This window comes from Xenopus laevis, chromosome 1L (genome assembly GCF_017654675.1).
Source record: "Xenopus laevis strain J_2021 chromosome 1L, Xenopus_laevis_v10.1, whole genome shotgun sequence".
NCBI lineage: Eukaryota > Metazoa > Chordata > Amphibia > Anura > Pipidae > Xenopus > Xenopus laevis.
Genome location: NC_054371.1, coordinates 44,020,418 through 44,033,961, shown reverse-complemented (window position 1 = coordinate 44,033,961; position 13,544 = coordinate 44,020,418). Strand labels below are relative to the sequence as shown.

At 38.9% G+C, this 13,544-nt stretch overlaps 1 protein-coding gene across 1 annotated transcript in view; it reads right to left on the bottom strand.

Moving 5' to 3' along the window:
• micu3.L (mitochondrial calcium uptake family member 3 L homeolog) overlaps nucleotides 1–13,336 on the bottom strand; it is a 107,066-nt gene extending 93,730 nt beyond the window's left edge. Inside the window, 2 exon segments of the mRNA XM_018230232.2 lie at nucleotides 12,931–13,230; nucleotides 13,232–13,336. Of these exon segments, the coding sequence (XP_018085721.1) occupies nucleotides 12,931–13,230; nucleotides 13,232–13,321 (390 nt within the window). The 5' untranslated portion in view covers nucleotides 13,322–13,336.
• Nucleotides 13,337–13,544: the final 208 nt, after the last annotated feature.

Genomic DNA, 13,544 nt, shown 5'->3' with positions numbered 1-13,544 from the left:
TATTTGATTAAAATGGAGTCTATGAGAGATGGCCCTTCCCGTAATTCACAGCATTCTGGATAATGGGTTCCGGATAACGGATCCCATACCTGCACCAGCTTTTATTTGCAAATGAAATGGACTTGTTACTACTACCTGTAAGATTTTCACTTAGCGCATGCACCGTCAATTGTAGTTTGCATCTAATGGAACATTTGCAAAAGGAAAATAATGAATAAGTGCTTGTATTGACTTAACATTAGCAAATACAAAGACATTATAGCAGCCAAACGACGGAATGTTTGTTCTGACTCAATGCATGCTACTGACTGGTTTCTAGCTGCTTGTGTGATAAGTGATTCAGTAAAGACATCCCTGAATTACCGCACCACGCTCACTCATTTGGTGGGAAAAGTAGTCCAAAGTGCTTAGGGCAAAAAGCATTGTGTGTGGGACAGTTTCACCAACTCCAAGTAGACTCCTTAGGGCATGCAAAGAGCAGGGACTTCTAAGCTGTCTGCCTTTCTAAGGTCAATACACAAAATGTAAACAATTATATGGATGGCTTATTCAAGTGACCCTTCACTGAAGTGGACATTTACCTGCTTTCTGAAAAATAAAACAACCGCTGTTGATCTGCATACACAACAAATTAATGTAAATATCAAAGAGTCCATGGATAGTCCATAATACATGTCAGCTAATTAGATTAAGGCATTACTTGAATATTCACAGTTCACTGCAATCTGCCTACGTTACACATAAATATATATATATCACAGGTATGAGATGTGTTATCCAGAAACCCGTTATCCAGAAATCTCCGAATTATGGAATGGCCCGACTCCATTTCATCCAAATTTTTTAAAAATGATTTCCTTTTTGTCTGTAATAATAAAACCGTCCCTTGAACTTGAATCAAAATAAAATATAATTAATCCCAATTGGGTGCAAAATTAGCCTATTGGGTTTATTTAATGTTTACATGATTCTCTAATAGACTTAAGGTATGAATATTCAAATTACAGAAAGATCCCTTATCTGGAAAACCCCAGGTTCTGAGCATTCTGGAAAACAGGTCCCACACCTGACTGTATATATATATCGTCTTGATAAAGGTCCTAGAGGTGGACCGAAACGTCGGCCTGTTTTTTAATTATCTAAATAAAATTATGATTTTAAAGTAAACCTGTGGATAGGTTCCCAGTGTGCACTCATTTACCTTGGACTTATATTATATTTATATATATATATATATATCAGTTATCAGCACCATAGGTTTAATCTTGATTTAAAGCATTTGCTTTGCTATATGACAATTAAGCACTTTTCTTTTTGGTGCATAGAAGCTCCAGCGCTGCATTAAAAAAAATGTTCATAACAAAAATGAATATGTTACAAACGTATTTCAATAAGCCACAGAATAGCACCCCACAACTTTATAAATATCAGTTAATTGCGATATATTAATCTTGAGTTGTTTAAAAAACCATTTGCAAATTCCTTGAATATCTACTTGCAAAAGTAAGGTGGCCAGATATCTTGTCAGTTGCTGGTAAATTAAAAATGCCTTTTTCCGTACTACAGGTATGGGACCTGATATCCAAAATGCTCGGGATTTTCCTCATAACAGATCTTTCCATAATTTGAATCTTCATAACTTAAAGGGGTTGTTCACCTTCCTAAACCTCTGTTCAGTTGGTTTCAGATAGTCCACCAGAAAGAAAGACTTTTTTCAATTACTTCCTATTTTCCAAGTGTGACCCTTCTAATAATATTGAAGTGTAAAGCGTAGTTTTTCACCTTCTAAAGCAGCTGGGGGGTCGTCGACCCTTTAAATTGTTCTAAAGTGATGCATTCAGTTGATACATTTCTTATCTTTGTAAGAATTAGAATTGATACAATAGTTACTAATACTCCAGAGATGCTGCTGAGACAAAATGTTGCAAAATTGTAAGAGTTTAGAGTCTGTGCCTGAATTACTGAGCTGCCAGACTCAAATACCAAGAGAGGAACATTAAACTTTAACTTTGGAAAAACGGTAAAGATTAAAAAATGGAAAGCAATTGAAAAAAGCCTTAATTTTTGGTAAACAATATGAAAACAATTGAAAAAAGTGTTTGGAAGGTGAACAACCTTTTTAAGTCTACTAGAAAATCATGTAAACATTAAGGGGCACATTTACCTAGGGTCGAATATCGAGGGTTAATTAACCCTCGATATTCGACAGTCGAAGTAAAATCCTTCGACTTCGAATATCGAAGTCAAAGGATTTACCGCTATTCCTACGATCGAACGATCGAAGGAATAATCTTTCGAACGTTTCGAAGGATTTTAATCCATCGATCGAAGGATATTCCTTCGATCAGAAAATTGTTAGAAAGCCTATGGGGACCTTCCCCATAGGCTAACATTGGCCTCGGTAGGTTTTAGGTGGCGAACTAGAGGGTCAAAGAATTTTTTAAAGAGACAGTACTTCGACTATCGAATAGTCGAACAATTTTTAGTTTGAATTGTTCGATTCGAAGTCGAAGGTCGTAGTCGAAGTAGCCCATTCGATGGTCGAAGTAGCCAAAAAAAACATTCGAAATTCTAACTATTTTTCCTCTATTCCTTCACTCCTGCTAAGTAAATGGGCCCCTAAATAAACCCAACAGGCTGGCTTTGCTTCCAATAAGGATTAATTATATCTTAGTTTGGATCAAGTACAAGATACTGTTTTATTATTACAGAGAAAGAGGAAATTTTATAAAATTTTTAAAAATTCAGATTATTTGGGAAATGGCCTTTACGTAATTCAGAACTTTCTGGATAAAGGGTTACCGGTTAATAAATCCCATACCTGTATAGAAAAACTGCCTATGAGCAAAGAGTATTATATAAATGAGTTAATTAAGCTACAGTTTACCTAAAAAAAAGCAAAAAACAAAACTCAAGATAGGTTGCACTTGAAACTAAAATGGCTATATTATGCTTAGGGGGAAAAAAAACCCAGGGTAGCAAAATGATCACTCTCGGAGAAGCTGGAAGCTGCTTCGGGTCCCTAGTGTAATCTATTGTAAAACACAGCAGGACGTTATTGTGACACTGGCAATTTCCAAGAGGCATTAAAAAAGCTGCTAATAGATTTCAAGTATCTATAAGGATCTAAAATTCTCAGGGACATAAAATGTTATCAAGGATAAAGGTTCCAATGTGGACTAAAATGTTGGACCCAATGCAAGAGAGTGCTGGTCCTTACCAAATATGTGCATTTTGATTGACTGTCATTTGCTTCTCATATATATCCTGGGCAACGTGTAATTTTTCCTTATATATTTGTATACTCTCAGTAACTTTACTAAAAAATTCTATAAATAAGTCTAATAAATAAATAATTTGTCCTGGCCACTTTATCCAAAAAAAAAAAAGTTAAATATAAAATTAAAAAAGCCAACTTTTCTTCTGTGATTTTTATAGCAGTAGTATAATTTTCAAAGTGACTGGAACCAGACTGTATTGTTCCCTATGTGTATTAAGCTATTAATTGCCTGTTACTGCATATGGCTTGAATGCCTTGATTAGATTTACATGTATAATGTCCTTGCTACTGGGATCCTCTGATGTAGATAGGGCAGATTTACATTCAATAGTACAAGAGAACTTGGCGATTAACACCTTCACAAGGCAGAACCCTACTAAGAATTATCAGCCATACAGAAGGCTTTCTAATGATTATAGCTCACTGTTAGAAAATCTGCAGTCAGTGGATTCATCAGGTGGAAGTGCACCTGCTTTGGGTGCAGGATTTAATACTGAATATGGCTGAAATTAGGACTATAGCTGACCACAGACGTACAGATTATAGCCTGTGTCGGACAAACGATCATCCGTGCCAATATTCTGACACGCAACCATTTAGATATAAAATAGTACAGAGAACAAATCACACAATGTTCGGGCCATTAATTAAAAATGTCAGGACACTCCACACTCGGTCCGAAAATCATAGGAACCGGTGTTTCGTACAATGGTATCTTTGCGTCTATGGCCAGCTTTGGTCTGTGCTCAAGTGCTTACAGAACATGTGTCTGTTCATGGTTATTCTGGTACCTTATTTAGCTTTTATACAGGTATGGGATCTGTTATCCAGAAACCAAAAAGCTCAGAATTACTGAAAAGGCTGTCTCCCGTAGACTCCATTTTATCAAAATAATCCAAATTTTTTAAAAATTATTTTCTTTTTCACTGTAATAATAAAGCAGTACCTGCTGCTTGATTCAAACTAAGATATAATTCACCCTTATTGGAAGCAAAACCAGTCTATTGGGTTTATTTAATATTTACATAGTAAACATAGTATTCTAATAGATTTAGGGGCAGATTTATCAAGGGTCGAATTTCGAAGTAATGGGAGTTTTTTTGAACTCCCATAACTTCGAAATTCGAATATAAAAAAAGTTTTTTTTGAATAGGCTGTATTCGATCGTTCGAATCGAAATAAGATCGAATTCGATTCAAACTATTTTCATAAAAAAACTTTTCAAAGTGCACCAATTCAATTCTTATAGGTTCTAGGAGGTCCCCCATAGGCTAAAACAGCAATTCGGCAAATTTTAGATGGTGAATGCTCGAAGTCAAAGTTTTAAAGAGACAGTACATGATAAAGTTTCGATATTTACATTTTCTAAAAAATTTTTGAAAATTCGAATCGAAATTGGACTATTCCCTTGTCAAAGTACACAAAAATAGTTCAAAATTCTAATTTTTTTACTTTGAATTTTCACTTCAACCCTTGATAAATCTGCCCCTTAATGTATAAAGATCCAAATTGAAAAAAGATCTGCTATCCTGAAAATCCGAGGTCCCAAGCATACCGCATAACAAGCCCCATACCTGTGTACATGAAAGGTGAAAATCTCTCAAGTAATGAGCAAAATGTTTTTCATTGGGTGGGGTTTGTAAAATCAGACAATAAACAAAAAGGTTTGTCTGGTTCAGAAGGCATGACATATTCCTGGGCATGTTAACTTGCAGCATAAGCAAAGCAGTGCAAAATTGTGGCTGGCAAGATTTTGCATATGCTCACAATCAGCGCCTGCCTTTAATGAATACATTGCTTAATTGCAAGGAGGTGATCAGTAGAATGGGAATACAACTGTATTTTCTCTTTAATTTTGCATGTACGTGCCAGGGCCTGGCGGCTCTAGTAGGTTGGACTTGGAACCAAGGAGGAAGCTGTATACAGAAACGTCCAATTCTTGGTATCTGAGGGGTAAAGAAACATCATAGTCGTATCCAGGCAAAAGTTCAGGGCTGGCAGCAAGAAGTGAAGTCAGAATCAAGGCAGGTGATCATGAATCAGAAGGCAAATTAGCAACACCAAGGGGCTTTACCAAGAAAGAGCTATATTCGGGCATTGAACTCGGGTCCCTGGTGGCGTTTTATTTAGAATTTTCACAACGAAACATGGCGCTACGCAGCCATAGGTGTTGCCATAATGGATCCGAAGTGAATCAGCTCCACATTACTTTAAAGGACTTTTCTACCCCAGGCATATTGTCTCCTACATGCATCTCATACTCCTACATGGCATCTAATGTCCCTATATTTCAGAGTAATGGTAAATTTCATATTATGCCGACGTTTTAATTCTGTTTATTTTATTGCTCTATCGGTTGTTTGTATGGTACTTTTTGAGTTGGTAAAGTTATGCTACTTACAACGAGAGCTCATTTGGCAACCTCATCAAATGAGTGGATTTTAGGGGGTTATTTATCAAAGGTCGAGTTGATTTTTACCCCAAAAATTTGTTTTTTGGCGGGTATTTTTCAGTCAGAACTCGGGTTAAAAAAAACCTCTAAATTTTTCAGTTTTTTTTTAAAAAAAAAACACAAATATTTTGAGATTTATTATACCACGAACTTGGAAATAGCTGGAATCCGGAAATACTCCAGCTAAAACCTGTCGAGGTCATGTAAAAATCAATATCAGAGGTCCCTCCAACCAATTGAAGATGTTTGTAGCCTTCATGATGTTCGGGTTTTTTCCGGTAGATTTAATCGAAAACTCGATTAACTGGAGTTTTTTTTTTCGCCGTGAACTTGCCCACAGTTATGAAGAGGAAACTTTCACTTAAATGAATATATTTGCAAATCTCTTGTGATTTATATTTGCCTTGTTGCAACTAAAAACAGTGAAATTGAATGACTTTTCAAAAAATATTTTTTCCACTATACTTTATTGTTATTCTGGATCATACATTTTCCCCCTGAGTATCCTCACTGCATGTTAAAGGCACTGTATCATTAAAATAGCAATGGACCTTTGAAAACGTGCACTGCTGTTATTTTTACTTTTGTTCCAAGTGGGTCTAGACCTAAACTTTTGCTACAGTACACTGAAAACACAAGAATTATTCATAAGATGGTACACAATCTCCCCAATGGTTTAAACCTGAGAAGGTTGGATATCTGATAACAGCGGCTCTTGAAATCCAAACACTCAGTTCTGAGTAAATTTGGTGTTTTCAGGAAAGCCCAGTGAGTGACACAACAGCTAGTTGTGTCGCTGGATTAAAAGGTTCTGTAGTTCAGCTACAAAAGGATAAACATATATTTTTAAAGGACAACTAAGCCCTAAAAATGAATATGGCCAAAAATGCCATATATTATATACTGCACTTACTGCACCAACCTAAAGTTTCAGCTTGTCAATGGCAGCAATGATCCAGGACTTCAAACTTGTCACTGGGGGTCACCATCTTGGAAACTCTCACACTCAGTGGGATCTGAGGAGCTTAGGGATTGTTGCTAATTTACAAACAGAAAATTACATTTGTCTGTAATATAAGATAATGCTTCATGGCTGTGTACTGTATATTGTGAGTGGGTCCCTAAGCTCAGTAAGTGACAGAAGCAAAGAGCATGTGCAGTGAATCAGCAGAAAAGAAGATGGGGAGCTACTGGGGCATCTTTGGAGAAACAGATCTTTACTGCTAAAGGGCTGTGGTTCCTTTGGGCTGGTACAAAAGCCAAAAACATAATGTACAACATTTCTAGCTACTTCTTTAGTTAGGTTTTAGTTCTCCTCTAAGGCAGCATGCTGACTAAAGCAAGTCAGTGATAAAAAGGCCATAACACACTCAAATAAGTGCTTGCCTTTCTTTTCTTAAATTAGTGCTACCATGAACTAAGTATGTGTAAATAGTTCTCATTATATCAGGGATACATGGATTCTTAACCTCTGGGTCGGGACCCAAAAATGGGTCCCTGCATTATTTAGAATGTGTTGTCATCCCCTGAATAAAGTGAAATTTTATCCTACATTACATAAAGGTAATTAAAGGAACAGTAACACCAAAAAATGAAAGCGTTTTAAAGTAATGAAAATATCATGCACTGTTGCCCTGCACTGGTAAAACTGATGTGTTTGCTTCAGAATCACTACTTTAGTTCATATAAACAAACTGCTGTATAGCAATGGTGGAAATTGAAAAAAGGCTATATGGCACAGGTTAAATAGTGGATAACAGATAACACCATTATGTTCAACAGAGCTTATCTGCTATCTGCTGTGTAACCTGAGCCTTTGAATGACTGCCTCCATTGCTACACAGTAGCTTATTTATATAAACAATAGTAGTGTTTCTGAAGCAAACACAGCAATTTTAGCAGTGCAGGGCAACACTACATTATATTTGTATTACTTTAAAACACTTTCATTTTTTGATGTTACTATTACTTTAAATTAGTGCTACCTTGTACTGATTATAAATAGTTCTTATTATATCAGGTATACATGGATTCTTAAAGTGGCATAATCCCCTGAATAAAGTGGCATTTTATCCTACATTACATAATGGTAATTAAGGGTGAAATTAAGTAATTAAGGCTGCCTAGGGTGCATCTGCTAACTTCAGTCTGCATTTTGTATGCAGGCAGAGGGACGAAAGCAGATCTGCTGTCATTCACTCTTTCTTTTAGTGTCAACAGGCACAGCATTGGTTGGCATTTTCACACACTAAATGTGCTTAGGGTAGCTCCACACAGGCCAACGCTGTGCCTGTCAATGGGGTTACACAAAGGAGCGGATGACATCAAATCCATTCAAATCCATTCTTCCTGGCCTGTTTGATCAAGGTTGTTGGTTGGCAATTCTGCACCTCCGTTTTTTAATAGTCCCATAGATTCTCAAATGGACAGAGATGAGGGTCTTGACTGGGCCCTCTACTTTTTATTCTTAAGCCACTTCAGTGTAACCTGGTGTTTGGGATCACTGTCCTGCTGAAAGATGAACTCTCTCCCTAGATGCAGTTTTTAAGCAACTAGAAACAGGTCCTTTTGCAAGATGTCTCTGTATTTTGCACCATCTCCCATTTCCTTCTATATTAACTATACGCCCAGTGCCCTGTATCTTGATGGTACCACACTATGCCTCTCTGGTGGTAAGGTATATTTTTAGCTGCACAAGACACCATACATATCGCTTTGAATTTTAGCCAAAAACCTTTTTCTTGGCCTGATCTGACCACAAACCCTTTTTCACAACTGGATTACGTGAAAGGTTTACAACTTTACAGCAGGGGTCCCCAACCTTTTTTACCCATGAGTGAGGTTCAAATGTTAAAAAAACTTGGGGAGCAACACAAGCAATAAAAAAAGTCCCTGGGGTGCCAAATAGGGCTGTGATTGGCCATTTGGTAGTTCTTATGTTAACTACATGAGACTCTTTTTGGCAGTACAGGACTTCAAGTTCGGCTCTTTCCATCACTTCGGGTCGTTGACGGCTTTGTGACTTCGGCTCTTTGTGTGACTTTGGCAGTTCGGGACTTCGTTGGTTCATGACTTTTGAAGAGGCGGCACATTTTTGGCACTGCCCGGCTGTGCTGCTGTTTTTTAAATAGCCGGGCTTCCTATGGCAGTGCCGAAATAAATATCTGTCACAGAGGCACTCAAATATAATAAACATGCACAAAACAAATACAAATGACTACATTTAATTACATACTTCATAAAAAGTCATGTGGCAAAAAATAATCAAGATCGATATATGATGAGTTTTTTAAAGGAGAACTAAACCCTAATAATTAATATGGTTAAAAATGCCATATTTTATATACTGAACTTGTTGCACCAGCCTAAAGTTTCAGCTTCTCAATAGCAGCAATGATCCAGGACTTCAAACTTGTCACAGGGGGTCACCATCTTGGAAAGTGTCTGCGACACTCACTTGCTCAGTGGGCTCTGAGCAGCTGTTGAGAAGCTAAGCTTAAAGATAAGCAGAACATGAGGTTTGTCTAATATACAAGGCTAATTATTTAATTATGATGCACTGGTTTCTGTGCTGCCATGTAGTATTTATCTGCATTAATTACTAATCAGCCTTATACTGTGACATTTGTATTCTATGTGTACTGTATATTGTGAGTTGGTCCCTAAGCTCAGTAAGAGACAGCAGCACAGAGCATGAAAAGAAGATGGGGAGCTACTGGGGCATCTTTGGAGACACAGATCTTTACTGCAAAAGACTTGTGGTTGCCTTGGGCTGGTCTCAAAGCCCAAAACATGATGCACAACATTTTTAACTACCTACTAGTTTTCCTTTAAAGAAATGATGTGAGAATAAGAATTATGTAACAAGAATACTGAAAATGTTCACTGTTGCAATATTGCAAGGGCTAGGCTAGTCATTAATAGCAAATGTCCTGATCATTGTCTGGAGGGGAGGAGCCAAGGGATCGCTGCTGTAAGCTGAAGATTTTACACCCTGTCAAATGTCACAGAGTCAGCACTTTCCAACACTGATACATCTTCTATTCCACAAAGCAACAGCATTTAGCATTTTCTAATGCACTGCCACTGTCCCAAGGATATGTCATATTAATATTTCATTCGGTATTTTAAAATATCCATTAACCAATCACACCTTATGGTGAATGTAAAGAAAGAACTAAACGCAGTCAGTACTGGGCGGCAAGCCAATGATATATGTGTATTTCTGCATAGCTGCCAGTGTTTAAAAGTAATATCCATTTACACTTTGCTGCTAGCAGGTAGGAATCAAATGAAACTTGCTGTAAAAACTACAGGGGCCATAGAGTGAATGCATGATCTACCAAACTCATATGACTAATACAACTTCATGTTTTAAGATCCCTCTTCACCTTTATGTTAACTTTTAATATGTTATAGAATGGCTAATTCTAAGCAACTTTCTTTTTTTATAGTTTAAGAATTATTTGCCTTCTTCTTCTGACACTTTTTGAGTTTTCCAATTGGGTTCACTGACCCCCATCTAAAAAACAAAAACAAATGCTGTGCAAGGCTACCAATGTATTGTTATTGCTACTTTTTATTACTCGCCTTTCTATTCGGGCCCTCTCCTATTCATATTCCAGTCACTTTTTCAAATCAATGCATGGTTGCTAAGGTAATTTGGAAACTAGCAACCAGCTTAAACTGAAGAGCTGCTAAATAACTAAAAAAAAAAAACACAAAACAATTAAACAAATTGTCTCGGAATATCACTCTCTACATCATACTAGAAGTTAATTTAAAGGTTAAACTGGCAGTTAGATGTATATTTGGGTGTTTATTATGGGTGTCAAAGAAAAACTCTAGCTGGCCACACACATACTATACCATAATATCCGTTTCCTACAATTTCCAGCACATGTATGGTAGGCTTATGACCAATGACCATGACCAAATCCATGTACTGTGGATATCATCTGATTCACAGACTGGTCCTGTGTAAACAACAAATCTGCCAATACTCCATATCTGCCAGCAAATGGTGCACCAGCAGAAGAGGATCCAGTGGAGAAACCCCATTGGACTTGAATTTCGTCCTGGAGTGTATCTAAGTTGAAATGTTTGTGCAGTGATCGATGGCTGCCATAGGGACATCCAGAGTACATTACTGTGTTCTTCATGTGTGACAGTAGCCAAGTGACTTCCCTTCCTCTATGTTTGGCACTGGCAAGTTCTGTTGCCACCCCTTGATAAATATACTCCTTAGAGAGGCCTTTGCCTTAGTGCCTGAGACTCTCAGACAACAGCTAAATATCATGTTCCCTGACAAGTAAACCCTTTTCCAACACACCCTTCCATAGATTGCTATAATTGCTCCTTATTTAGGACAGCACCACGCCCCACTGTGTATCCATCTTATCCTTTTTTAATCCATTATCTCCAGATCTCACATTGCTTTCAAATCCATGTATTTCCAGTCATGCAGTCATGAGTACAAGATGTAAGACTGATGCCGCATACATCTGAACAGATTTAAATTCACTAAATATGCTGCAGGTCTGTGGCCCACTGCAACCAATCGGCAATTAACTTCTGTCATCCTAGGACAATAATTCTGATTGGTTGCTATGCGTTACTGCATATGTTAAGTGCACCAGTGTTAATAAACCAGCCCGTGACACACAGAGGTTTTGAAGATACAGGTATGGAATCCATTATCCAAAAACCCATTACCCAGAAAGCTCAGAATTACAAAACGACTGTCTCCCATAGACGCCATGTCATCCTAATAATCTAAATTTTTAAAAATAATTTCCATTTTCTCTGTAATAATAAAACAGTACCTTGTGTTTCATCGCAACTAAAATATAATTATTCTTTACTGAAAGCAAAACTAGCCTAATGGGATTATTTAATGATTTTCTAGTAGACTTAAGATCCAAATAATGAGGTTATCCGGAAAACCCCCAGGTCCCAAGCATTCTGGATAAATGGTCCCCTACCTGTACTGGAAAATAAGCCTAAATGATATCACTGTTGCAAATTATGTGACAGAATGGCTCCATTTGTTTAACAAATGCCTCTGTCCCGATGGGTGAACCACCTGTGCCAATAGAGATCCTGCAGATTGTACCCGTGTGTGTTTTGTCTCATAAACAGATGCTACAATCAATGGTACGGTATCCAAAGCATAGTATTGTCAGTCCAACAACAAAAGCAGTGGAAGAAGATGTATTGAGCAATATGGAGGGCAAAAGGTTACACCTCAAAGCATAACCCCCTAATTGATTAGGTGCAAAAATACGGCTTCCACACAAGGGAAAAGGGAAGGGGGGTAAAAGACATATTTTTGTATGTGCAGGTTTGATCCTGGCCATTTTACCGGTTGAGGCGGCCTTCGATTTGCCGCTCCCCGCGGCACTCACATTTTCAGCACTGGAGGGCGTTTGGGGGCGTCCACGTCCCAATTGGGCTCTCTGCAATAGAACAGCTGAATTTCCGGGTTGAAAAAAATGGAAATTCGGCTCTTAGTTAACAGGAGCGTCATTTTTGCTGCCCCTGGCAACCAGGGGTCGCGGCTGCCTGAGGCAAGTTAATTAACTCGCCTCATTGGCTGAGCGCCCCTGTGTATGTAGGTAATTGGCTATGGATGTATACATTTATCATTAATACATATATACATATATACAGGTCCAGACTGGCAATATGTGGGTTCTGGCAAATGCCAGAGGGGCTGCTGTACAGTCACTAAATATTGGGTTGCTGTGTGGCCTGTTTGGGCCTCGGTGTCCCTAAAATGCCAAGGCCTATTTTGAATCTCAGTCCAGACCTGCCCATATACATTTATACATATATACATACATTTATACATATATATATATACATTTATACATACACTATATACATTTATACATACAGTCTATACATTTATACATTTACACATTGTCGGGCAGGTGACAGAAGGGAATGTCCCAGTAGATGACATGGCTGCTTACAATGTGCTCACTAAGCGCAATGACAGATGTTGCCATTGATGTGACAGGGGAGGGCGGCTACTCACTAGAAAGGGAAAGTGTAATAATATAAACAACCTATTCTCGCTAATGGTATGACCCTCACCCAGTTCCATGATGACTTTTCCATATGGGCAGCAGGGGTTGGTACAGCTTTTATAGGGTTGCTGAGCCCTGAAACTCTACCCCACCCCCATGCTTACCGCAGCGCTGACAGGCGGCAGGATACTCGCTCCCATTCGCTTCCCGTTATCCGGTGACAATGTGAGGCGACGAGGCCGCTTTCCCCGGTGCTCACTGGTATAATCCCTGTAGACGACGTAACAAGCCAGAGCAGCCGCTGCCCCCGCAGCCCCGGACGCCAGCAGAAGGAAGGAACCTTTGGCCGGGGGCAGAGGCCCGGGGTGCAATTGGGCAGCCCTAGCGGTGTGTGGTGTCCCCAACGGGGTGTGCTGGGGGGCACGGAGCGCCCGCAGGAGGGTACGGAGAGCAGCCATAAAAGGGTAGTTGAGGTGACAGGGATGAGAGGAGGAGGAGGAGGGGAGGAGAAGGAGGAAAGATCGCGAGACGGAAGGAAGTGCCCGGCGATTCCATCCCCTGTATCCCATCCCCTGTATCCCCTGTATCCTATCCCTGGCTGTATCCCATCCCATGTTTCCCCTGCCTCTGGGACCTCAGCAAAACCGCACAGGGATGCGCACAGGTTACTCTCTGCTTCTGTCTGGCCTAACTTTTCCGCCTACCCCTTCTGTATAAAGGAAAGCTGCCGCTACAAAGCCAACTCGTCCCTAGCTGCCTGGCCTAAACAAACTGTCAA